This window comes from Acomys russatus, chromosome 24, assembly GCF_903995435.1.
Source record: "Acomys russatus chromosome 24, mAcoRus1.1, whole genome shotgun sequence".
NCBI lineage: Eukaryota > Metazoa > Chordata > Mammalia > Rodentia > Muridae > Acomys > Acomys russatus.
Genome location: NC_067160.1, coordinates 2,040,309 through 2,068,064, shown reverse-complemented (window position 1 = coordinate 2,068,064; position 27,756 = coordinate 2,040,309). Strand labels below are relative to the sequence as shown.

The 27,756-nt window shown below is 40.0% G+C and overlaps 1 protein-coding gene across 1 annotated transcript in view; it reads right to left on the bottom strand.

The window, feature by feature from the left end:
- LOC127207342 (fatty acid desaturase 2-like protein FADS2B) overlaps window positions 1–24,321 on the bottom strand; it is a 38,956-nt gene extending 14,635 nt beyond the window's left edge. Inside the window, exons 1-4 of the mRNA XM_051166740.1 lie at window positions 23,710–24,321; window positions 13,827–13,937; window positions 5,727–5,924; window positions 3,828–3,929 (exon numbers count right to left, since the gene is read on the bottom strand). Coding sequence (XP_051022697.1) covers window positions 3,828–3,929; window positions 5,727–5,924; window positions 13,827–13,937; window positions 23,710–24,048 — 750 coding nt within the window. The 5' untranslated portion in view covers window positions 24,049–24,321. The remainder of the gene's footprint in view (window positions 1–3,827; window positions 3,930–5,726; window positions 5,925–13,826; window positions 13,938–23,709) is intronic.
- Between the last annotated feature and the right edge of the window lie 3,435 nt (window positions 24,322–27,756).

The following is a 27,756-nucleotide window of genomic DNA, read 5'->3' as shown; positions in this document are numbered from 1 at the left end:
CCACACGAACAGTATGTAATCTACTGGGCACGGTTGACAGCCAAATGCAACATGATAAGAAATGATTCTCTTTTTAAGTTATCTCTTCCCACAGCTGATGGTTTGGCCTCTTCCACCAGCTGACTGTATTCTTTTAAGCAATGACTACCTGTAGTAACTGGTATCATGGGAGACAGGTTTTAATGCATAGCAGATCAAGAAACAGATCTTAATAGCACAAAGCCCTAGAGGTTAGAACAGTAGCCAACATAATGATGGGTGTGATCTAAACAACCAGTTCCACCTGAGTCCGTGTGTCTGGGAAACAGTCTTACCAGAGACAAAGGGTAGGTTTTTATTTTTTATGTGGATGTGAGGATTTTCAGCCATGTGCCTGGCTAGTCTGAGACAGTTCTACGTGGGTCCTACTTAGGGTATTCCTTATGCTTAAGTTATCGCCTTAGTTCAGTGCAAGAGAAAGAATCTAGTCTTTGAACTGAAGTTAATTGGAATTTATATTCCTGTTTGGCTATGTACTGGGTGTGCGGCTTTGGAAATTTCCTCAACAAGGAAATGTATGTAATTCTGAGGGATTATGGGAAGCAATTGCCTAACACTTCCTCTTACCTCCCACCAAGTGTTTTAAGATATAGTCATAGACTATAGTCAGGCCAAGTCTTAATATCAAATATTCTGCTCCATTATTTTATAGTGATACTGAATTTTTATTATTTGTAAAACATTTGTATGGGAAGATCTTGAAAAAAAGGTTACATGTTTATACCAAATGTCTGGGGGCAGTAGCATCTTCAGTTTCTTTAAAAAGAAACCTCTCTGGAATATTTGTATATATATAATGAAATATGAAGATGAGAATTAAATATAAACATAAAACTCATTTGTTTCATATACAACTGGCCCTGGAGATAAATTTATTTGCTATTTAAAAAAATTTTTTTTTATCATGAAACAATGTTTCATGGTGTGGTGGTGTGGAACTTTCTATTCTTGGCATCATTCTTGATGTTAAAAAAAATATTTAGAGTTTGAAATATTTCACATGTGGATTTTAAAAGTACTTGGCCTGTAATATATGACAGTGGAAAAATATATGTAGACATTTCATAGCTCATTTTCAGAAAGAATATTTGAATGTCTGTATACTCGGAACACTAGAACACACACACACACACACACACACACACACACACACACACACACACACACACACACACACACGAGAGATGCTGAATAAGAACCCAATGCTGCTCATGCTTCTCTGAGCTGTAGGGGAAGCTGATGTTAAGCCTAGTTTTGAAATTTAGACTTGTAATGATTGTAAGAGGTGGGCATGTTGCTGCTTATAATTTTCTTTGTCATCTCCTTCCCACCCACTTTACCACCCCACAAGTAATTTTCTATTCTGTACATGTTGAAGCCTATATTTATTTGTTCATGAATCACCAGCTTTGCCTGAAAAAAAAAAAGGCAAGGTTTGCTGGCTTTACTTTTAGAGTGATTTCCCATGCTCTCATTCAAGTCAGGGGTCATAAATGATATATACATTTCAAGTTATGAAAAATGTTTTTTAGAGACATGAAATAGAAAGATCTAGGTACAAATTTGGGTCAATGGGAAAACAATGACTTTAAAAAGAGCCAGCAAGGGTGGAACTCAGTGGAATTAGTTGGTGCCAAAACAGCTGCCAATTACCTTGAGGGTAAATGATTTTTAATTCCATTTTTCTCCTCCACACAGGGGAGGAAACACTACCTGAATCTTATAGTAATAGAAAAAAGTGCCTCTATTTTTATTTTGTGGTATTTCAAGATGAATTTGGAAAATTCATCTATGTTGCAATGGTAGCAATAGGTGTGAAAGAAAATGCTTCTAGGAATTTTCTGATTAAATGAGTCTTTTCATATAATGTGACCATCCCTTGTTCATTTTGGGGACAGACATGTCTCTAATAGGAACTCAGATTCGAACTCTGTTACTTAGCCTGGTTGTGGCTCCATCTGCTCAATGACAGACAGTGCCCATGCATGGTGATTTCTGTAGCCAATGGCCGTCTGACTTATAGTCTACTTCTTAGGACTATCATGATCACACATTTTTTTCTTATTGATTCTGGATCATTTTGATTGTGAAAATATTGCTCCTAATGTCAGTAGCAGCTGACACGATAGTTTACAGTCACCGTTTTACCCATGACACAGAAGTAGCACACATAACTGACAATAATCCTGCAGTCTGAAACTTTTCTCCATCTATCTTCATTTCCTTTTCAGTGAAGAAACTCAAGTCCACACACATTAAATAACGTATTCAAAGCGACGCGGTTCAGTAAACAGTGAAAGAGTTTGCTGTTCTTCGTACAGGATCTTGGTTAGAAGCCTCTGAAAAGCTTCTAAAGATCTTCACCCAGACTGACACCCAAACCCACTGAAAATAAATTAAATTGAATAATTTTTAACAGTCTAAGCATACCTACTTTTACCAATATCCTCAATTTCCTAAAAATGAGAAGCCATACTCTGGTCTGCATTATTTAATACTGTGGTATTAATTTTCCTATTAGTTTGTATTAGTTTGTAGACATTGGCTTAAATAGTCAATGCCTTTGAAGACTCATTTTATCTGGAAAAAAATATGGGTGCTGTGATATCCATGTCACAAGTCTTAGACAATAAATAGCCTCCAGAGAGATGGTTTGGAACTTGGCACCTGACAGCTTTCATCTTCAAGTTCCTGCCACCATCCCTTATCAGCTATTGCCCATGGCTGCTGCTAATTGCTCTCCAATGTTTTGGCTCCAGCACTCTCTTCATTCTATTAATTAGCTGGCTATTATCAGGCTGGGACACCAAGTAGTTATCTTTGAGAAGTAGTAGAAAGAGACACTATGTTAAGATAGGAAAAAAATCTGAGTCCGTGCCTGAGGAGGTTCTAGCTTTTCCTAGAAGATTCTAGCTTGAATGGAAGGGTATGTTTGAGATGTCTTGATCAGGGGGCATTTTTCTCCCCTTGTGATCTAGAGTCCACAGTAAAAAAAAATTAGATAGTTAGAGAAAAGCAGAGACATAGTTTATAAGATGCTAAAGGTCAGAGACAGACACATGGTCTTGGGATGGCATGCTGAGCATTGTCGGAGCCAAAAACCCTTGATGCTGTTGTCCTATAACCTTGGCTCATTTGTTCTTTCGCTCATTCATGCACAGAACTTAGTGAAAGCTATGTATAGCAGCTCACTAGGTGCTGCATAAAAAGCACATCCCCTTCTTAAAGGGTAATGCCAGTTTTTGTTATCAACTCTTACTTTTTACAAAAGTCTGAGTTTTGTAATCTTCCTCTTCAACAGAATCACCCGCCTTCCTCAACTATTCTTTATCTTATTTGCTGTCTTCTGGCATTTTTCCCTTTATGTACTTAGCCTCAACCTTTTGGATTAATTAGGTCTGCTGAGTTCCCCCAAGGAAAACATTCACATCCACCCTCCTAGAAAGATTCCTATTCGTGGTTTTATAGTGCATATCTAGATTTGAAGGACACAAACATTTTCCTGTGAACATTCCTCAGGACAATGTGAATTGAGCCAACAATGTCACCAGAGTCACAAAAAATAAACACTAAACGTTTTCTTCTTAAACCTCAAAATTTGATTTTGCTGTGCATTTTGCAATGTTAATTAAATGATATTATATATAATCTATCTTATAATTATATTTTTACTCATTTGTGAATGTCATAACATGTTTTGCTGCTTTGAGCACATAAGGAAGACAGAGCAATTCCTGCCTTAGGGAATTATGGTCAACAGTCTCTATCACACTTTCCCGCACCCTTACCTTGAGATGACACATTACAAATTTGTGCATCAGGTGGTTCCACTTGGACTTCTTAAACATGGAAAGGTGTCCTATGTCATGCTGTAAAAATGAACTTTGTGCCTAAGAAAGAAAAGGAGGTGAGAGAAGTTGCAAAGTCAAGAAGGAATCATCAAGTCCACAAGTAGACTTGTGTGCCTGACAGACTATTAGGAGACCTCACTTGATCATCACCCAGGGTTAGTTTCAACATCGCTATCTCTCCAACCTCCATCTACATGTACAAGTGGTCCGTCCTGCTTTGAACACTTTCTTTGTCACCCTTTGATATCTTCTATGGTGGGTTAGAAAGACCATCGATCTTCAATACTTAAGAGCAGGACAACTCTGGGAATGCTATACAGCAGCTCTGATCCTCAGTGACCTATCTGATCCCCCCCTGGGTGTAATGCCAAACTCATGAGGCTGTTGTTTAATTTAGTTATTGTAAACTGTCAAATTAATGGTAAGAATCTAAACCATATTTGTTTCCAAAAATTACTTCCTAAAGAATAAAGAAGTTTGACTTTACAAGAAATAAATTAATGTAGAAATTCTGGGATCTGGAAACATTACTCTTCAATCTTTGTAAAAACCCTTCCTGCTCCAGGAGCACATGCCTCCCCTTGGTGTTGGCACTTCTTCCTCCTTTTACCATACTCAACTTAGTAGTTCTCTCAGTCCTGGGGACACTTTTATTTAGGACAGAGGAGCATGTGAATTTCCTTACGTATCTGTACACAGCCTGTGATTAAATGAGGCCACATGCATTTGGACAAGCATTTAGAATTTAACAAAGATTTATCTAATCTTCTGTTAAGTGAAAGTTGCTGATGTCATTTACACAGAAGTGCATGTGTTTTAATTCTCATATATTAAGATATAATTTTCCCCCTTGAAGAATGCATGGGCTAATGTATTGATAAGCGTTGGTGGGTTAATCAATGAAAGATAAAGACGGATGTTGTGAGATCAACAATGGCTGAGGACAGAATTTTAGTTATTAGAGTTGGGACAAAACAGGGCAAATGATATCAATTTCCTTTTATTTAACCATTATGGCAAATGATATAGATTTCCTTTTGTTTAACCATTATAGCAAATGATATTGATTCCTTTTATTTAACAATTACTATTGTTTACAGATTACCCTGATTAGTGTTTTCAGAATAATTCCATATTCATTGTTGTCCTCGTCTGATAGGTGAAAGAAGTGCAGTCTGACACTTTGGAACCCACGAGAAGTGTCCCAAAATGTGTACCATCCCATCTATAGGAGGTCAGAGAACACTACAAAAGAGAAGTCAGCAAGAATATAGGAAATGGAGCATAAAGAAGAGAGATATGAACTGATTTCCTCTGGATGTGAAATGCCTGTTATACATACAAACACATATTTGCTCTGGTTACAATGTGTACAAGACCCAGAAGTTAGAAATGACATCACAGGGGGTTCCTGAGGTACCACCCTAGCTGAGGAGCTACTGGCTTCTGGAAGAGGGAGAGGCATTTTAATTTGTGGCTGTGGCCACTGAGGGTTCCAGTGTATAATGCCACACTCCTTGCACACAGGCTGTTCTAACTGAACTCTGTGTGCTAAAACACCATTTAGAAAGGAGCCCATGAAGTTGGCAGGGAGATGCATTGATTGGCATCTTGAGTGCATTAGGCAGGGACAGTGAGGAGTGACCACGAGCAAAATATATTGAGTATGTGTGAAGTTTTCTAGTAAAACACAGAAGGATTAAAAAAAAAAAACAAAAAAAACAAAAACCAAAGCAAGAAAAACAACAAAAACCAAAGCAAAGCAAAAAAAACAACAACCCCAAAACAAACAAAACAACAACAACTAAACAACTAAAGCTTAGGACAGCTGCTTACCTGAGAAACTGTAAGGAGAAAGGAAACAAGTATTGTAACAGTCCAGCCATTGCCAAAATGACGTAGTACTAGCCATGCTAAGACTTCCAAAACCAAAATCTGGGCAAGGTGCAGGAAGAAGAACCCCAGGTTGGCACTGAACATGTTCATCTTCTCTAACTTCTTGCGCAGTTCACGGAAGTCTTCCACCAACTGTGGCTGTGAAATGAATATCCAGGTTTGAAATTAGTTTCTTCATGGGACCAGGAAGATAAATGACCACAAGATGTACTTAGCAAATTACTACTAAATTATTTTTTATAAATACAGATATATTTGTTTAAAATTTAAAGCCATTGACGATGAAAATTAAAACAAATGAAATGCTTGAAAAAGTGGTCATTTGATATTTTTTTTAATGGGAAAGAATGAGGTGCAATGTGAAAATATTTCTCCAGCTGTTAGGGAGGGTAGATAAAACCAGCTGTTTTCTGGGCTGTGGGATGGCAGGCGGGGTGGGGGGTGGGGGGCGGGGGGGCAATTGTGATATGTATAAGCCCAATTGTTGCTATTGAGACCATTGCCATTATTTCAAATGTTTACTGAGTTGAACTCTGTTTACATTTGGGAGAACTTATTGTTCATGAGGATATGTATTACCATAGTTACTGCTATAGTGTGCAAGTGCTTTTCCAGTCATTAGTTATTTGCTGTGTAAAAGTGAATCATTTACAGATGGAGGTAAACATAGAACAATGTGTTCTGGGTAGATTAGCTCGAGGGAAAAATTTTCACAGACCTTCTCAGTGGGTCCCCTAGAACAAGACTATCAGCATCAGTGTGTGTTTGCTGGCTAGTGTGGCCTAGGTACACAAGAATTATGCATATGTACATGTGTATGTTTGTGTGTAAGATAATGGCATTAATTTGCAAGGTAATTGTACTTAATTGTACTGGATGCTGAGCATAAATATCAGTTGGGTTAATGAGTATAAAAGTTTGGAAATCAGAACAGTTGAGAGTGTGAGTCGGGTGGGAGAAAAGTAGCAGCATTTTAGAGATGTTAAGAGGAGTGTGGAAGTAGAAAAGAAGAGACCTGTAAAGCTAATTCTAGACACCAGAAGTCTCAGTCTCATTTCAAAATTGATTGGTGTAACATAAAATTTCTTCTTCTTCCTCCTCCTCTTTTCTTCTTCTTCTTCTTTTTCTTCTTCTTCTTCTTCTTCTTCTTCTTCTTCTTCTTCTTCTTCTTCTTCTTCTTCTTCTTCTTCTTCTTCTTCTTCTTCTTCTTCTTCATGTGTGTAGGGGGTGACACACACGTTATATGCGTGGGCAGACCAGAAGACAACCATAGTTGAGCTAGTTTTTTTTTTTTTTTTTTTTTTTTGTACCTTTATGCTGGTTCTGAAGATCAAACTCAGATTGTCAGACTTATGCAGCAAACTGCTTTACCTGCTGAGCCATTGTGCAAGCCCTTGAGGACATTTTAAACCATATTATCTATGTACTTGTGAGTGAGTAACTGATGCTTAAAACCATAGCATTACAAATATTTCATACACATACACATCTTTATGCTCAGGAACAACTTTACAATCAATAGATTTATAATTCTGACAAGTTTAGTGTGGGTCTCCTCTTCCATGGAGGGCTGTTGGATACCAGCCTACGAAGGCAGAAGGAGCAAAGTTTGGGATCAGGGCTTGGAAGGCTGTGAGCATGATGGAATAGCTTCAAGGAAACGATTCGGTGAGATAGTGCAATTTTATTTGGGGTGAACAAAGACTTTACAGAATAACTGTATATAATTGGTTGGAACTAGGAATTCTAAGGTTGCTTGATTTGCATTTGGCACCATGCTCATATCATATGAATGGGAACACAGTACCTAATTATCCTATAGGTGCAGGGAGGGGAGAGATAGTGGGGAACTGTGCTAAAGGCCATATACTAGATATGGTTAGAGGCATCTATGCCTGAAGACACTTTCCAGATGAGGCCAGTAGAGGCTAGGAGGCCCTTCTGGGGAAAGGAGCCCTCCAGCTAGCACTGAGCTCAGAAAGGCTACACAGATTGGGAGAACTACAAGCTCAAACAGCTGGGTCCTCCAACAGTTTGTGGTTAAGGATGTGGAATTTTGTGAGTGAAATCTGTCCCCTGATTCTTCTTAGGAATGTTCAAGGTTGGTCTGAGTTTCCTTTTGTTCTCACATGCTCAGACCTGCACGGCCATCTCCTGCTGAAATTTAGAACTCAGTACATTCAACCATAGGGAAGGTGTTGTCATGTCAAGAAGCTTCACATTCAAAATTTTTGCTCCTTTATAAAACAAAGAAGAGGAAGCTATGGAATGTGGGGAAGAAGGAAGAGAGAAGTCAGAAGATGGAAGGCGGAGTTTTTAGGAAGCTACGGAATGTGGGGAAGAAGGAAGAGAGAAGTCAGAAGATGGAAGGCGGAGTTTTTAGGAAGCTACGGAATGTGGGGAAGAAGGAAGAGAGAAGTTAGAAGATGGAAGGCGGAGTTTTTGAAGGGTTCTGAAGTATGTAATAGACCACACAGCAGATTCTGTCATCCACAGAGAAAACATGCCAAAGTTATTGATGTATGTTTGAGATATAAAATAGTCCCATCTTATAACCAAGGTGACTACACTAAAGACATAATTCTTTATATACTGCTAAAAATAATTGAAAACATATGTATTGAGTTTTTCTCTAATTTCTATGGAGTGTCTTGGGACTTTGATGATAGATCACTGAAACTATAAAAAGTAAACTGTGGCTAAAGGGGACCTGCTATGTGTTGTTTTCAGTGACATGCAGTATGTATCCATTTCACTGATGAGTGTTTTTCATCTAGATGTAAAAAGCCTCTTCTTGGGGGAGATGGATAGATGCTATGGACCTAGGACAGGGTAGGCTTCTGGGAAAATATGGGGTGACTCTAGCTGAGACTTATAGTAACAGGTGTCATGGAGACTGAAGATGATACCCTGTAACTAAACAGGACTCCTAGTGGAGGGAGAGGAAAACCAACCCACTACAAAAAATTATTCTTCCTACAAGATATGCAGGAATCAAGATAGAGCAGAGATTGAGAGAATGTCCAACTAACTCCCGGCCCAACCTGAGACCTACCCTATGGGAGATAGCCAACCCCTGACAGTATTAAAAATACTCTGCTATTCTCACAGACAGGAGCCTAGGATAACTGTCTTTGGAGAGGCTACACCAAGCAGTGGGTCCAAACAGATGCAGAGAATCACAACCAAACATTGGGTGAGGCATAGGGAGTCTTGTGGAAAAGTGTGAGGATGGATAGAAGGACCTGGAGGTGACATGAGATCCACAGGAAGACCAACAGATCCAACTAACAAGGGCCCAGAGGGGTTTGCAGAGACTGAAGCACCAGCCAAGGACCATGCATAGACTGGAACAAGGCAACTTACATCGCTGTAGCAGATGGGCAGCTCGGGCTTCATGTGGTTTCCCTAGTGTAAGGAGCAGAGGCTATATTTGATATGGAGTGCCTCAGCAGGCCACAAGGGAGGAGGGTATGCTCAGCCCTGATGTGACTTGATGAGCTGGTGTGGTACATACGGGTGGCCCCTTTTTTTGAGGAATAGGGAGAAGGAGGTCAGGGAAGAGAAAGGAAGGGAGGGACTAAGAGGAAAGCAAGGAAGGGGTTACAATACGCATGTAAAGTGAATAAATAAATAAATTAAAAAAGAAGTATCACAGATCCTAGGTTCAAGGTAATACAATCACCAAGCTGTGAGATTGCATAAGTAGCTTATGGTGCTTTATTCAATATTTTCCATAACTGCTTATGGATATCACATTCTTTTATGTGTGAGGGTGCACTTGTGATTGGTGGACATTTCAAAGGACCCATTGTCAGCCCAAATGCCACAAGCCTAATTTCAGTGTCCATAAAACTTAGAATTCTGGTGGCCATAGACAGTTCTAATTTGCCCCTCATAGTAATTCAACTGTACAGTTTCTCCTGGCCTTTTCTTCTCCACTCCAATTATACAGAGTAGAAAGTCACTGAAATTCAGAAGAGAAACTGCCTCAAAATAATTAGCAAGCCAGTGACAGAGGCTGAAACTTAAGACCACATCTCCTGACACTCAGTTTTAACAGCTTCCTATAGTAGTAACTCCAGTAGCTAGCTACACAGATGTCAAACAGAAAATTCACAGTCAACCTTAAATCTCAGAGAAGAACAATAGTTTAAATAATGATAAGCTCTCAGCTCTCAGAAGTTATTTGAATTTTCTTTGTCTTTTGGAAACTCTTTAGGAATAACAACTAACCTTTGCTAGTCCATCTAAACCTAGGTTCACCTGCTACAAGTAGTGGCGACATGCATTAATGTTTGTAATTTCTGGTAGCACCACTGTGTTTATGATAACCATAATATCTTTACTGCAGAGCATTTGCCATTTTTAAACACTACTTCATGCTCTTTAATTTTTAAAATTACAATCCAAATAATTCAAAGATGTAGTGGTGGTGTCACTGTTTTACACTGGAAGATACTGGGCCACAAGGAAGTTTGAGAACTTGCTTAAATGGGTTTGAGATGAGCAGGGTTAGAGTGAGCCCTGAGTAAGTCTACTCTCAGAGTCCAGTCTTCAAGACAACGCTGTGTCACCTGGTGCACAGCTGTGTAGGATAGATGTGGGCAAAATGAACCCCAGCATTGCTCTCAGATATGAACACAACAACTTTATTCCCTTAAACCAGTCTTGCCTCCTGAGTCATCTCGTCATTCCTTAAAGAGTAAATAAAGCTCTTAACATCACAGTACTGTAGGGGTCAGCACTTTGTATACACAATTTCTGATTGCATATAAGACACATTTAAGTATCTACAAAAATAAGTTTCCAACAAGTGAACTGTTTGCTTTTTAAGTAAAACCCTTTTAAGTTTTATGCAAAAATCATCCCAGCAAAGTTTTAGTCATGCAGAAACATTAGAAGACAGTGTTTAAGATAACCAGACTATTAAAGAAAGAATAACACCTGCCGTGGGGAACAGTTAAAAAACTGTGGCTAGAGAGAAGTGATTTACAGGTCTTTGATTAAAACAATTGTGTTCAGAAAACAATTTATTCTTCATGAAGATAATTTCCATAAGCATAAAAAGGGCAATGGTTAAGATTTATTCTCATCTTTCATTCAACAGCAAACTGTTGAGGCTTGCTACATGTCTGGTCCTGTGTAGGCAGGTGTGAGCACGCAGGAATACATGAGACAGTCTCTGCTCCCATGGAACTTAGCTTAGCTACGCTTCAAGCACATGATTAAAAGCAGCCACAGAAGTAAAGTCCTGCCCAAGTTGCCTGGAATGAATTAAATGCTTAGAGGCAAAGAGCTTGTATTGGATGAAGTGCTGTAAATTCCATTGCTTCGTTCTGAGAATAAAATATGATCATGTTTCATTATATGAATTATGAAATTATAAAAATATAAAGAAACTGTCTTTCAAGGAAAATATGATATTTGAAATAAGCAGAATCTACTTATTCAGAGATTAATAAACAAGTAACAACTCATGCTAGTGAGGATGTGAAGAAAGGGGAACACTCCTCCATTGTTGGTGGGAGTGCAAACTTGTACATCACTATGGAAATCACTGTGGCAGTTCCTCAGGAAGATGGGAGTTGATTTTTCTCAAGATCCAGCTTTACCACTCTTAAGCATATACACAAAATGTGCTTCATTTTTATTACAAAGACACTTCATTACCCATGTCCATTGCTGCTCTGTTCATAATAGCCAGAAATTGGGAACATCCTAGATGTCCATCAATAGAAGAACGGGTAAAGAAAACGTGTTACATTTACACAATTGAGTGTTATTCCAGCTGTTAAAAAATAATATCACGAAATTTTCAGGCAATTGGATGGAACTAGAAAAAATCCGGAATGAGGTAACCCAGACTCAGAAAGATACCTGTGCTAAATATTTTGCTTATATGTGCTTATATATGATAGCCAAGCTACAGTTTGTAGTACCATAGAGGGTAAGTATGGAGCAAGAGTCTAGAAGGAGCATATCAATATTGTTAGGAAAAGGGAATGGAGAATTATGGATGAGTGGGCATGGAGCTGGAGCAGGAGGATTAAGAGAGGAGGGGAAAGGGGCTGTGCAGGGAAAACAGGGAGTGCCAGCTAAAATTAAGGGGCATTTGAGAGGTATTATGGAAATCTATTATAGCAGACACTTTCTGAAAGATATCTACGTATGAAGACAGTCTAGGGAAAACTGCCAAGCAATGAGGGAGAAAGAGTCACAATTGACCATCTCTTTTCACCAAAGTTTCCAGTAATGGGATTGGATTACTGGGGAAAAGGAATCTGATTGAAATCTACACATAACCCAGGCTCAGATAACTAGACAGTAGGTCTTCTCTACAAGCTGACAGCAAGGCACCATTGCTGAAGACAAGACCTACACAATTCACTGAACATGTAAAAGTCAGGCAGGTGCCTACTCTATAGCCTTCATCCCTACATACTAGCATGTTTAATACAGGAAGGCATTCTGCACACTACCAAAAGAGAAATGTAAACACCAATATATTAAAGACAAAAACAAAGAACCTCTGATCTGTAATGCTGTCCTGCTTGCAAAATATGCTTAGGTAACGGTGGCACAAACATTGCGAGTAACCAACCAATGTCTGATTTGACTTAAGGGCTACTCTACAAGATGGAACCTATACCCAACACTGCTTGAGTGGCCGAGAACCAGAGACTAGACAGAGGCCTAGGGTAAAACCAAGTAATGCTGTTCTAAGGCAAAGACATATGTACAAAAATGACTCCTAATGATATTCTGCTGTGCTCAGATTTGTGCCTTGCTCAGCCATCATCAGAGAAGCTTACTCCTTCACATAGAACCAAATGTAGAGACCTACAGCTGGGTATCACACAGAGAGTGAGAAGGGCCTTGGAACACTCAGCCCTAAATGGGATGATTCCATCAAATTCCTCCCCTCAGGACTCACGGTATCATGGGGAAGAGAAGGGAGAAAGTGTGTAAAATCCAGAGGAGACTGAGGACACCAAGAAAGCAAGGCCCTTTAACTCAATAGCATTAAAGCTCAGATGAACACGTAGAGAGTGAAGCAGCATGCACTAGAAATGAATGGGTCTGCACCATGTCCTCTACTTACGTATTTCGGCTTCTAGTTTAGTGAGGTTTTTTCTTTCTTCCTTTCTTTCTTTCTTTCTTTCTTTCTTTCTTTCTTTCTCTTTTTTTAGGATTGTAGTGTTTTATTCTCTCCTTTTCCCCACTTTTTCTCTTTATGCATACATAGATCACATATTTTTGTCTGAATATTTTATATGTATAGTTTAGTGTTTATATGGGACTCCTGAGTGTATGAATGAGTGCGTCTCTTATTTATGTGTCTTCTCTTGGGCTCTTTTCCTTCTGCTAGTTTTTCTTGTCCAACCTCATGTGATGGGTTTTTTTTGACTTATTATATTTAATTTGTTATATTTTATTATTATCTCTTAGAAATCTTGGAGAGAAAGAGATTGTATCATGACTGGAGGGGCGACGGGGAATGAGTGGGAAGAGTAAAGGGAAGAGAAACTATAATCATGATATGTTATATGAGAAAATCTATATTCAATAAAAGGAAAAAGAGAAAAAATAGTGTCCTCTTTCTTTCCTGTGGTTTCACTTACTTTTAGTTATCCTTAGTTAAAATATATTAAAACTAAAATTCCAGAATTTGTAAGTTTTGGGTTGTTCTGAGCATGATGAAGGAATATCCTGCCACCCTGCTCCACCCTTTCTTTAACCTTAATTATCCCTTCATCCATTGTATCCATCATGTATATACTACCTTCTGTCCTGTTACTTAGCAGCCATTCTAATGTTGTACTCTCCTAACTTCACATTGCTTGCAGATATTGTTCGTATTATCCATTATTTCAGGCCTCTACTTGGGGCAAAGTCTTAGGAACTATATCCTGAAAATAATAAGGAGCCACTATTCTTTACTATGGACTCATATTTTCACAGTAAACAGCAATTTGTTCTCAAAATACACCTTATGCCTGATCCTTGTATGTCCTTGGGTCCTGAAGTTGTACTTACATTTTTGTTTTTCTCCTGGCTGGGTTCTTCTGGAGAAAGTTCTCCAATGAGCAGTGGCTTAAGGTACAGCTGCACAACATTCAGATCCAGGTGCATCGCCCTGAAGGCATCCTGTAGAGCAGAGATACTTGTTAGAGGCTTGTAAAAGGCACTCTTATCCTCAGATCTGCTCCTCCCTGGCCCATCCTGGGCCAAACTGGCAACAGCACAGACTCTACCACAGAGTGTTTCCTCCTAACCCTCTGTTGATGCTTCAAGGTGATGTGCCAACTTTATCCTTGACACCCTTCTACAAGAGGATAAGGCTGGTGACCCACCCAGGGTGGGTACTCTTTGTCTAGGGACACGGAATTCCTATAACATTGATTACGTCATTGTTCCTTTTATTAAGCACTGGAAGGAAGAGTAGCTTGAGTTAATTAGTGATGGTGAGTCTTTTAAACCCAGCATCAGGTTTCGTATAAAAGTTACTTTATCTATGGCATGCAGTAAAAAAGACTGTCTATGCAAATTACATTATCTGTTGAGGGGCTGTCTTTCAACTCTTAACTAAGGCTCAGAAGAATGAGGCTCTTCAGTTAGCTATTCCAGAGAATGGTAGATTGAGTTGGATAGCAACATCTGAAAACAAAGACCTGAGTGATTGGGGGAGCACAGTCCTTGAGCCCTGGGCAGCCTAAAGTAGTACACTCTCAGCTGTACGCATCAGTGAAGGACTCTCACTACACCACAAAAATAATGTTGCTAAGTAGGAATTTCACATCACTATGGGAAGCAGTGGAGTTCTTATATCCTGTGTATGTTCAGAAGTAAAAGACTCTTTCCTCCCAAGTATTTTTACAGTTTTTTGGGGAGAAAAAAATTTTACAAGATGGAGATGATTAACTTCTTGCAGTTTTGACACTGAGGTTGGAAGGATTAAAACTGAGGAAATACAACAAAAGTTGTACCTTGAATATATGGATGGGATACAAATATTATGGAGCAGGACGATAGAGCCAACCTTCCTACACCTCAATTCTGGTTTTTCTGTTTATCAGCTGTGCAACTGTGGGCCTTATGTGTTATAACCTTACATGTATTCTATGTTTTCTTCCATAAATGAGAGTGACAGTTGCCATTCAATTTATAAATTAGTATGAAGCTTGGAGAAATTAATTAGGATTTTGTGATTGGCATACAATATACTATTTTATTATTAATTGTATGTATGGATATATGTGCATGAGTGAGAGAGCCCGCAAAGGTGACAAGAGGGCATCAGATCCCGTGGAGCTGGAGTTACAGGCCATTGTAGGGTACTGAGCTCTATGACAGCAATAGGTACTCTTAACCACCGAGCCGTTTTCCCAGGCCTCACTGCACAGTACTCGTTAACCGTCTCTTTATGTCCTCCAGTGACAGGAACTCACCCCCTACCTTCTCTTTAATGGAGACATTCATGTTTTTATTTATACACTCTAACAACCAGTGGACTCTGATTACACAAGTGAACATATTGAATCCTAGATCTTCAATGCCATGGAAGTTTGCTTACATGTGAGACGGTGTCTATGTGATGAATATGGTAGTGCAATGTCAACTTTGTAAATTGACTTCACCAAGAGGTCCAGAGTTAGGCCTATAATCTTACTGGGTTTTATGTTCAGTCCTCTCTGCACTTCTAAGAAAACCTTTGGAGAACAATACATTACATTGATTCTAATACGTTTTACACTTTTTTACACTCTTTGATATTAAAACTTAGTTCTTCTAACCAGGCAAAGAATTTTTCATTGGTTAAGGGAATGATTATATATCCCATAATGACCTATTCTGATTAAACTATCCACCTGCTGTTTCTGAGCAAGTTAGAGTGGGAAAGCACACTGGTGAATCGCATGTCAGCGTACAGAAGAATATAATCTAATTCCAAGATATGTAGCACACACAAGAATGATTTCAAACTTTGTTGATTATCCACTCTTCTGAATTCTTTATTACCTTTGAGCCTGAGGAATGATCAGAAAGAAGTCTGTGCTCTGGGGAAAGATACTAAGGAGCCACTGAGTTTTACAGAACAGCATGCATACTGATTTGTGAAGCCCTTTCCATTGCATTGTTGAGGAAGTACAACAAAGTAGTTTACTTAACCTTAACATACACAGAGCTTTTCTAATAGAATCCATATACTAGGTTGTGAAACTCCTACTTGGAAGCTGGCAAAAACAGGTTCTGTTACCCACATTCTTGGACAAGTAGTCTCTTGCTGAAGGAGGTGGAGTAAAACGAAGGGAGAAGGGGAAAGTGCCAGTACTTACAGAATTCACCCTACCTATGTACAAGGAGCACACCGGCTCATAGAAACCAGCTTACTCCTATGGAATTTACTGCTTCTATTGTACAGAGAGGCATCAAATTCTTAGGAATGTGTGATGGAAATCTTTCCCCTACACACCACAGGGAGCAGCAGTACAGCTAATGTTTGAACTTGGAGCTAAATAGGGCAATGGCACTGTGAATATTCATCTTGGCCTTCAACATCCACACTCCTTTTCCTGGGAGACACGCATCTAGAGATGATACGAAAACCGATCTGGTGATGAGGCTTTCCTACTGTAGGCTTTAAGTCTCATGAAGCACTTTGCCTCTGACACCAAGCTGCACCTTCAGGCTGACACTTCATGGAGCATATTATCTACTGGAGCCTTGTACTGAATAAAATTCTATTACTTTCTGTAGCGCTGAATGTTGATAGATTTCACACTCTTCCACCCACTTCATTCTTCCATTATTCTCTTCACAAATACCCTTCTTAGAGTTTGATAGCAATGTTCGATGTTGCCACTCCTTGCACAGGCAGGAAAGTCACTCACGAGTACCCTGCAAGCTCATGGCAGCTTGTTCTTGAACAAACGTGTTTATCCATTCACTAACAAACACAACACCCACACACATAGATGTTAGAGGGCAGCTTATGGGAATAAGTTCCCTCCTTTCACCGTGTAGTTCATCATAGGGATTAGACTCAGGTCATTAGGGTTGGCAGCAAATTGTCTTCTTTACCCACTGAGCCATCTCACTGACTATAAAGATTTTTTTTTTTGTATCGTAATGAAACTGTATACTTGCTTCTTCTTTAGTGAGCTTTTGAAACTACGGCTGTGTACTAGTCATTAATTAATGTAGACCTAACATGAACTACTGTGCCTAGAATGCGACACGTAGTGAATACACCCTTGATGAATAAGGGTAAGAAGGACAGGTGGTCAGAGCAGCCCTGGATGAGGAGTCAGGATGACTGAAGCATGAATCACACACTGCTCCCATTTCCCCTGTATTCTTTAACTCCCTTTTCAGTCATCATGTCTGCTCTGTAAGTTCACCATAAATCGCACAGTTCTGCAGCACCTATTGAAACTGATTCTTTCCAAAACTCATATCAACAAAGACACGAATGCTGAATATTACTTTAAATTTACAAGTAGTTTAGAAACTGCAAATTCATAGCTATTCTTTACCAGGGCTGTGATTGTTTACCGCTTTATTATGAAAGCAATTCCCCAATGGAAAGAGAACAGTAAAATCATGTAAAATCAGAAGGTCTCAGACAAAATTCTGATTTTGTAGTATAGACTGCACCCTGCACAAAGCCACTGGACCAAGAGGGAAAGAAAACAAGTACTCCATTTGCCAAAGCTTGTATCTGGAGGACTGCGTCCACCCAGAGACAGTTTGTTTCTTAACCTCCACCATCGGCCACACAGGGCAGCAGTGGGGGTAGCTTCATGTTAGGAAAGCTACTTCAATTTTAAAAAATACTTTTGTTATTATTGTTGTTGTTGTTAATGTTTGTGTGTGCTCATTATTATTATTGTTGCTGTTGTTGTTATTAATTATGTAGTATTCTATCTTAAACCTGGGACCAATGGCTAAGACTTAGTAGTTAGTCAGATAAGAGCTGAAATTTCCCAAAAGACGTTGAGACAAGCATAAACTCACGAAACGCCAGTAGAGAGGATCAATATCACAAAAGAAAGTGTGTAGAATGTGGCTTTTCCCACAAAGGAGCTCACAAGTTTTAAAATAAACCTGGTACTTAGAAAATGTAGGCAAGAGGTTATTGGTGGCTACATAGTGAGTTCCAGGTAGCCTGGCATACGTGAGACCATGTTTGTTCATTTGCTTGTTTGTTTGTTTTTTAGAGAACCTTAAATTCCCTTAGGTAATTCCCCCTTTCCTCTGTGGTTCCTTTTCAGAACTTGTGTGCTTCTAGGTTGTGGCTAGAACAACATCCTGATATCCAAGTGGAGGGCGAGTTGTAAGTAGACTGAGTTATAGGGAGAGCACAACTTTGCCTTCACCTTGGGAGTGAGCTGCCACCTGGGAGCATGCTCAGGTGATTGGGCAGGTGGCTGTCTCTCCATGGGAGTCCCTGTTGTCACTGGAAGACCTTCATTTTATGCTTTCAGCAGCTCCAGTCTTTTCTCACTGCCCTGCCTCCCCTTCCATTCTTCCATTCTGTCACCTCTTAAATCTATGTATACTTATGTTCTCATCCCGTAATGGGCACCTAGGTGCCTTAGTGAGGTACCCACATCAATTTAGACTGCATCTCTCTTGCTTATCCGGTTACCCATCAAACATTAAATTATGTCTCTGCAATGTTCCTCCCACTCATCTTCTCTTCCCAATTTTCTTGTTCATATTCCATGTAGGCTTTCAACATATTCCCAGGACTCCATCATCATGGTCTCCTTCCTTTTGACTGTCTTTTATTAATTCTTTACTTAATTGCCAGGCTGGCCTTTCAGAGTGGCAACATTTATCCTTTTATGGTCCATTCTCTTTTCTTTATGTTTTTATAATTAATTTTTTACTAGCAGATGTTAATTATACATACAAATTGGTTTCATTATGGAATTTTCACATACACACACACAATGTCTATATATGTTATAACAAATATGTGATTTTTATTGTATTTGTCCTTTCTTTCCCACTCTGGGTCATTTCCTCCCTCCCTCCCTCCCTCCTTCCTTCTCTCTCTCTCTCTCTCTCTCTCTCTCTCTCTCTCTCTCTCTCTCTCTCTCTCATTTGATTAGGGTTGCTTACAGGACCCTGAGTGAGTGGTTATTTACAGAAGCATGGATTGCTTAGCCACAGCTACACTACTGAAGAAAAGAATCTTTCTTTATCTCTCTTCTTGTATCTCTACAGAACTTCCTGCTGTCACATTTATACTTTCAGCTGAATTCCATCATCTTCTCTTTGTCTCCCCCTTTTTCTCTCCCTTCTTCTCTCTCCTTCCATCCTTTCATTCTCTTGCCTCCTAAACCTATGTATTCTTCTGATGTGCTCATCTCATACTGAGCACACAGGTGGTTTATTGAAGTACCCATTAATTGCCTATGGATACTCAGATAAGTGAGACCTTATAGGCCCCTTCCTCTTAGCTGTCATAGTATATTTTCATCTCTGAGAACCTGGACTCTCTCCTCTGTTTTTCTCAGGCATCAATCAAGAGCGCACTTTTGGCCAGTATTACGCTAAGTAGAGGAAGTAGATGCCCATGATGGTTGGGTACTTACTCATGACTGCTCATATTTTGTGCCACCTGTTTGCTCACGCCTATCTTTTCTTTGCCCTAGCCTTGCCTGTGTCAGCTCACCTCATTCCAATCTGCACAGGCTCTTCCTTGTGCAATTGTACATGGTGCCCTTTCTCCCTAGGATTCCTTCCAGTAGTTGAAGAAGACTCTGCCCTATTTCTTGTAAGCTTTTGTCATCTCTCCCTTGTTTGTTCACATTCAATGCCTGGAGTCTAAAGTCAGTCTCCACTTTATTCTTGGAGATGGCATCTCTTCCTGGATAACGCCTCTCCCTGGCCTGGAGATCACTAATTCAGCTAAGCTTGCTGGCCAGAGGCAAAGTTCAGGAATCTAGCTGTTGCTGCCTCTCCAGCACTGGGACTGTATATGCATGCTACAGTGCCCAGCATTTGAAGTGAGTGCTGAGGACCCAAACTCAAGTCCTCATGCTTGAATGACAAGCACTTTACAGACCAGGCCATCTTTTCAGCCCTGTCATTGCTCCTTCTAAGCTATGATGTTGAGAGAAGAGCAGATTGACTTGCACTTGCTTTCTTTATCACAAACTTTGCAGTCTCTGTGTATCTACCACCGGGATTGTACTCAATTCCCTTGGAACATACCAAGGTCTAGCACAGAATGTATGGGCAAAAATTTATTCATGTGCATGTCTTGTTATCAAAATGCTTAATAATCTTCATTCTAAAGACTGTGAAATAACCTATCATGGTGAAATTAAACGTCAGTCTTGACAATCAGTTCTTCAGGTTGAACTTCCTGCTTCCTGACTTTTCCTCACTAAACTCTCATGCACGGAAAGTTCCAGGCCTCCAGCTCTGCTTATTGGCACTGTTATATTAGCTCACAATCGAGCAGCTTGCAAACAACCAGATAACTCATGCATGCAGCACAAGTATCTTATGTGTCGATTTTGTTATACAGGCTCATTAAACTACTGTGGAGAGCATCCAAATCTGTCTCAGGAGGATGAAATGATGATAACCTACAAAAGCTGTCATTTGTTGGATATTTAATCTCTGCTGAGCACCATGAGGGGCATTTTATTTGACCTCCACTGATTTTTATAATAAAACCAAGATTAAAGTATTATTATCTCCTTTTATAAGGAAAAAAAAAAACCCTGACACTCTAATAGCTTAAACAGTCTCCTCAGGACTGCCTTAATAATAAGTGGATTGCAGATACACACTGAGCCTATTCCATTCTGAGACATTAGGTCCATTCCCTCACAAAGCTTCAGGAAAATGAGTGAGTGGTTTTATGACCCCACCCCAGTTCTGTACCCATTACTTAGGTACTGCTATTCACCTTTTAGGAGACCCAGAAGCATCTCTGTGTAAATAAGAAAAAGGTGCCTTATCTGGGCAAGTACAGCCATGGACCTAGGACATGTCATTGCAGAGATTATCCTGTGGTCTCCAGTTGCCAATCAAGAAAAAATTGTACTAATTCCTTCTAAGCTGTAAAGTGAGCATTTGGCCTTGGGCCTTTGGGCTTGGTGTCTGTTCACAATTAAACAACACAAACTATAATCAGGGTTTCCATGCTGATAGTAAACTACCCAAGAGTAACAACCACACTTCTGAGAGTATGGATGCTATAATTTGTTGCGCTCAAATGTCTTCAGTTAAATGACATGCTTTGCATGCATTCTTTCCATTTATTGCGGATCATGCAGGTGGGCAGTGCTATTCCTGTTTGCAGATCATGGAGTTGAAATTGTGAGCATTTCAGTAGTTTCCCTGAGTTCACACACAAAGCCTAGTGTATGTGTTCTCCATCCTCAAGCAGCCAGGGAGAATTAGAACTGCCTTGCTTCTGGTGCCTCTCTCCTGCCATTCTTGAGCCACTTTCCTTTTGAGAACCTTTTATTTGAATTTAAAAAAAAAATTTATTTTCCTAAGGTATGTGGTTGACCAAGCCTATGATTTTCTTTCTTGATATGTCCCAACACTAAGGTGATCTGGCCGTGGCTGATGGTTTCTATGTTAAGTATCTCCTCCTCACTGGCTAGGGCTAGAAATGACTACTTACTGGCATCTAGGGCATTAAAAACCATTATCAAACTTCAGAAAAATTCCTGGGCTACTTCAAATTGGGTGAGACTGTCAGCAGTTTTCAATGTGATTGAAAGCTCCAGTCCTTGAAGAAATATCTTTGAGCCAATTCTGTGATTTAAGCTAGAAAACACTGATCCAGGCAAAGAGTGTGGATACATGCCTTTAATCCCAGCATTTGCAATGTAGAGGTCAAGAGTTCAAGGCCAGCTTGGGACACAGGTGATCTTGTTTCAGACAGACAAAGAAAGTTGTCTGCACTGTAGGAATGAGGGGTAAATTAGCTAGGGAACTGTGACTATTTTATTTTTTATAGTGTTTGTTTGTTTTGTATTTGAAATTTGTTAAGTGTTCTTCTCTCATACCCATGCATACTTTCTCTGCTTTGTTTCTTCTCCCCTTGTATTGGTCTCTAGGTTTTCACATTGAGTGTACTTTTCTGACATCTGTGATACTTTTCCTCCTTTGCTCCCAAGTGAAGATTGAACGTTGTTCAAAAACCATATTAGAACTGAAGCAATATAGAAGGGACAGGGCCTGATTGGAAAGACCTTCACCTGACTGAAGAAAGCATCAAGACGGGAAGATGGCAAATGAATAATAGCTAGACAGTGAAGAGGGAAGAAAGATCAGGGGAAAACAGAGTTATGGGAAAGTTGTTAGCATCAAAATCTAAAGTTTACAAAGCTACCAGGCATCTACCAAGTCCTATTTCTAGAACATAACATCTGCAGACAAGTGTCTTCGGTCCTATGAGAAGACAATTAGAGAACTTCTTTGCTAGTGTGTGAAATAAAGGCAAAAGTGTCAAGGCCCAGCTTAAATGCCTGTTCTTCCACGTGCTAACTTTCTGACCTTGAGTTTGTTGGGGGCATCTAACTCTTTACCTGTACTGTGGTAGACAATAACACTTGCAGAGTTGGTGAGAATGTACGTAATGTACAGAAAATTAAAAAAAAGGATTTAGGAAACATAACATCTTACTATGTACCTTTGGCTGATGTGGAACTCCCTGTTGAGACCTGACTGACCTTGAACTCACAGAGATATGCTTTCTTCTGCCTCTTTAGTGCTGGGATTAAAGGCACGCATCATCACATACAGATTTTTTTTTTTTTTGGTCTCGTCACATACAAATTAAAAAAAAAAAAAATCTTTGAGTGCACTCAAAGAATCTGTCAGACCTCCTTATCAAACACTTGGTGAATTTTAAAACAAATTTACTAGCACTACCTATATATTTAGGGATGTGTGTGTGTGTGTGTGTGTGTGTGTGTGTGTGTGTGTGTGTGTGTGTGTAAATCTATGCATGTGGAAGACAGAGGACAACTTTCAGGAACTGGTTTTCACCTTTTACAAGGCAGTTTTTGGATGTTGAACTCAGATTATCAGGCTTGGTGGCAAGTGTCTTTACCGGCTGAGCTCTTTTCTGACTCTTAAGTTTTATTTCATTTTTAAAGGAACCGGACACACAGGACTTTGTAGTGAAGATAAAACAACCCGAAGCCACAATTGATTGTCACTATCAATCCCTGCTGTGCACACGGCTTACCCCTTCGAGGATAAGTACCTCACCTGTGATGTGCAGATAACATGTACAGCCCTGGCAAGAGGACGAAGGTGGTGCATTTGAACGCATCTGTAAGTGAGGGTTGCATCACCACTTGCCGAACTGCCTGAGCTACGCTATGTAGATGAGAACTGTGAACACTCCAGGTCCTGCAAGTCCTTGGCTTTCGCTATTATTAACAATATTTGGTGCCCATGAGATGAATTGCTTTCTGGAAGTTCCCGTTTGAATCAATGATGTGTCTTCCCCAGATTTTACTTACGCATATATAACTTGTTCTCTATAGGGCAGCTGTTCTGCTTCAAAGAGAAGAAGCAGAAAAAAACACCAAACAAAACCAAAAAAAAAAAAAAAAAGACAAGATAGAAAATGCAAAAACACAATCTCCACCATCAATATTCGAATGTGTCCCATATTGGGCAACAGCTGGACCGTAAAGCCCCGTCTGCTTCGAGATTCTTGCTAGATAGGAATCCTGAAAAATTGGTTTGGGAGGAGATAGCGATAGTGGAGCCCAGGCACGTACTTCAATGTTTTAGGGATGAGAGCCAAGAACTAAGCCACTCAGCAGCTGGGAAAGTGAGAGTAAGGAGGAAAGAGGGAGGCAGGGAGGGAGGGACGGAGGGACGGAGGGGGGAGAGAGAGCAAGCACGTGGATGTTCTTACCGTGGCATCTTCCCCAGCATAGTGGTTGAGGACCCGATGCCCACCTGGATGCTTGCTTGCCCAGTCAGTCACATTGTAAACCTTGCGATCAATCACCAGCCACTGGTCGGCCTCTTGATTGTGTCTCTGGATCTCCTGCCAGGTGTACATGTTGAGACATTTCCCGAGCCTGTCGCTCGTGCCATTTGCCCCCTGCTTTTCATAGATCTCTGCTTTCCCGTTTGCTCTTGGTTTCCCATTTGCTGTTGCTTTGCCATTTGCCTGACGCGAGTCATGGAGACAGGGCTGACTTTTCCCAGCAAGGCTCTCACTGTACTCAAGCTTTTCCTCCAACTTCATTGTCCCTGAATGGCTGAGATTATCTAGGTTGATTCCTGAATTTCCTACCTCTCTCTAACTAAAGGGCCACAGAATGACTCCCTTTCTTCTCTTTCATTCCGCTGCAATCCTGACACTCACACAGAAAAAGCCTTTTGGCTAAATTTTCTCTTCACAGCCTGACAGTGAGCACCTGCCCGGCCTGAGCCTGATTTGGTCTGCAGCTAATCTTTTCTGCACCGAGGACAGCTAGACTACATTTCTCTCTTCTCCACACTGCTCTTCTAGCAACATCCTCCTTCAGCATTAAATGTCCCAGAGCACAGAGCCCGGAGCCAATCACAGGCTGAAGGATTAGAGGCCCCACCCCATGGGAGGAGGGGCTAAACTTTGGTCTCTGATTTTTCCAATGACATCATAGTGGGTTGGGTTCACCTGCTCCCTGAGATGCCTCAAAATTAAAACTCAACTTTTAAAATTGTAAACTCAACATGTGAACGAAAGCTTTCAGAGTCTCCTTCTTGGATGACTGGGATCGCTGTTGCTTGGGCTAAGGAAATGTTCTTTGGACAGCTGTCATTTCACCCAAGGGCTTTCAAACAGGTTTAATTTTTTTTTAAGAGTCATTTTTCAAAAAGGGGAAAGCCTAAGCAAACGATGTAAATGACTCCTCCACCCTACTACACCTCACACCTAAAATCTTTCTAAGTCTGCAAACACTTCTAAAGGCCACATGAATGACACATGCTGATTTAGAGTCCTTGTCACATGTTTTATCTGTTAATCCTCTCAACCCTCTTTCCGGGAGAAGCTTGTTAGTGCCCCATTTTGCAGCTTAGAAAACAAAGGGCTGACATGTCACCATAGCATGGCCACCTTGCAAGTGAGAAGTAACCTGGGAGAAACCAGATGTATCTGCCTCTAACTCCAAGACTTTTTTTTCCTCTCTCTCTGCCTACATCTGGGCTCTAGCTTTTGCAGCAACCGAGGGAGATGGTTTGGACGAGATTCCCAGCTGACGGCAGGAAGCCTCTGAATTTGAGAAAAGATGTTATACAAAAAAATAACAGCAAAAACACACATTTGGGAAACTGCACTGAATCTTCAATGTAATTCAATATTATTATAAAAAGGGATTTATTCTACTGATATTTGCAACTCCTAGACTTGGTCTCAGTGCTCAGCTCTAAGGAAGAAGATTGCGTCTGTTTTGCATATTGAACAGGATGTAAGTATTTTGAAATAAAACTTCACGGGAATTTTTATTGGTAGGCACTCATGACTGCAGTATTACTAATACAAAGGAAAAGTTATCCAACAAATTGTACTTTAAAGCAATTTTCTACTAAAAACGTCATATTTACTGAATAACGTCTGATGGGAAAGGGGTAGATTACGTTGCTGGCATAGTCATCTGTGGAGGGTTATGCTTTATTGTGCTTTACAACATTTTGTGACACTTTCCAAATTTTGGCAAATTAATAGATGCAATTTTTATAATTTTGAAGTGAAAAATATTAAACCAAACAAAGAAAATAATGCATAGGTTTGGATACTAGATAGAACCATGTTTCACCTCTATCATTTATTAGCTATGAGGCATCCCTTAAATTATGTTTTTGCATTTTAGTTTTCTATGAAAGAAGTACACTCCTTGTGACTTGATTAAACCAACATCAGTGCTGTGGTATCAACATAAACTCTCATAGTTCCCATGATTTCTAAGTGGAGGTTTGCAAAACCCAACAAATGTGCCTGTGTGGACTATTTGTACATTATATGTATAAATTCAGGAAAACTAAAGAATTTTGGGGTTGTTAGGGAAGTGTGGAAACAACAGGTCAGCTTAGGGCTTTAGTTGAGGCTGCTTAGCTTCTCCAGGGGACGGAGAAAGCATTGTCTTTACCATATCCTGCCATGCTGACACACCACTGAAGAAGGTACCTCAAGACCTAGGTAATGCTTGTACCCACACTCCACACCACTCTCATCTGCCTGGGAGATTCAGGAAGCACTGCAGCACTACTGTTAGGGGCTTTGCAGCAACAGTCCTCAGTACAATTGTATCTAAACAAGTGGGTTTGTTTGTTTGTTTGTTTTAGAGGACATGTATGTCTGTCAGTATATGGAGATCTATGAACTGCTTGAATCATTCAGGAACTTAGAGGGGCCTGTCTCAAAAGTACAGAGAACTGGCCTACTATTTTGTTACTTCACTTGGCATTCTCACAATATTTTGACTCTTCACTGGGGGACAGTTAAGTAAAAGCCTCATCTTAAAGATAATCCTTAAGCTAATCATGATTACAAAAAGATGGTTATAACCCAAAGTTTCTTGTAAGGATAAGATCGTGAGATATTAATTCTATAAAGAGCTTTTGAAAGCTGTCATCAGTTGTTTATTTACAAATTCATCCACAGAGCATGTACGGAGCAGCTTTTGTCGGGTAGCACTGTGCTAGTCTTGGAGGTCAGCTGACTCTGACATCATCAGTCAACAGTACATGGCTGAGCAATGACAAGGACTCAGGCAGTACCTCTGAGCCACTCGTCTTCAATCCTCGGGACACTGGTGCTCCTCTCAGCGCAGCAGTCATTTTTAATTTTAATTTTTATTTATTTTGTTTGTTTATTTGGAGAGAGGGTCCCGTGTATCGCAGGCTGGCTGCAGACTCCCTGTGTAGCCGAGGATGGCCTTTGAGTTCTGACCATTCGGCTTCTGCCTTCTGAGAGCTGAAGTTACAGGCCTATGTGTGCCTTATTCTCCTAGTACATACGGTAATGGCGACTGAGCCCAAGGCCGTGCACATGCGCTGTAATCCATCTCCTGACTGAGCCGCATCCTCATCCCTCAGCCCAGGCGTTTTCAGAGGCATGGAAGTATTTTCCTGTCCTTAAGAAAATTTTATAATTTATTGAAGAGTCTTTCAGAACTTAAGGGTTGTCTTGTTGCCATCTCAGAGTTGAGGGATGAGCCATGCTTTCCTTTCTTTGTACAGAAAAGTATTTTAAAAAGAACAAACCAAATCGAAATAAAAATTTATTTCCTATACTTGAACTTCTTTATTGAACAACAACGGATCAAAATCAAGAACTTTTAATGCCATAAATCTGGAAAAATTCTTTAACTTCACTGTGCCTCATTTTAACTAACTAACTAACTAACTAACTACTAACTAACTAACTAATTAACTAATTTTGAGATAGACTCTGGGTCTGTATCCTAAGATGGTATGGAAGTCACTATGAAGCCCAGGCCTGGTTACCAACTCAAGATTTTAATGCAGCAGACACTAAGTACAGAGATGACAGGAGCATAACCACACCGAGCTTAATTTCCTCACTTTAGAATCATAGCAAATGGGGCTGGAGATATTGCTGAGTGTGTAGGAGCATGTACCAGTCTTGCAGAGGACCCCAGTCTGGGCTCCTAGAACCTACTTTGAGTTGCTCAACTGCTTATAGCTCTAGGGTCAGGAGATCCAATGCCTCTATCTTCCTCAGGCAAATATACTCACACACACACACACACACACACACACACACACACACTCCAAAAGAAAATATTTTTTTAAGAAGAAACATGAATGAAACTACTAGTAATAATGCTTCATAGCTTTTCTTCGTGACAGTTAAACATGTGGATTCATATGCAGTGATTAAAACAAGGCTAGAAGTGCTAGTCGTTGGAATTATTCTCCCTTTGCATGTATAATGTTGCCTGTTCAT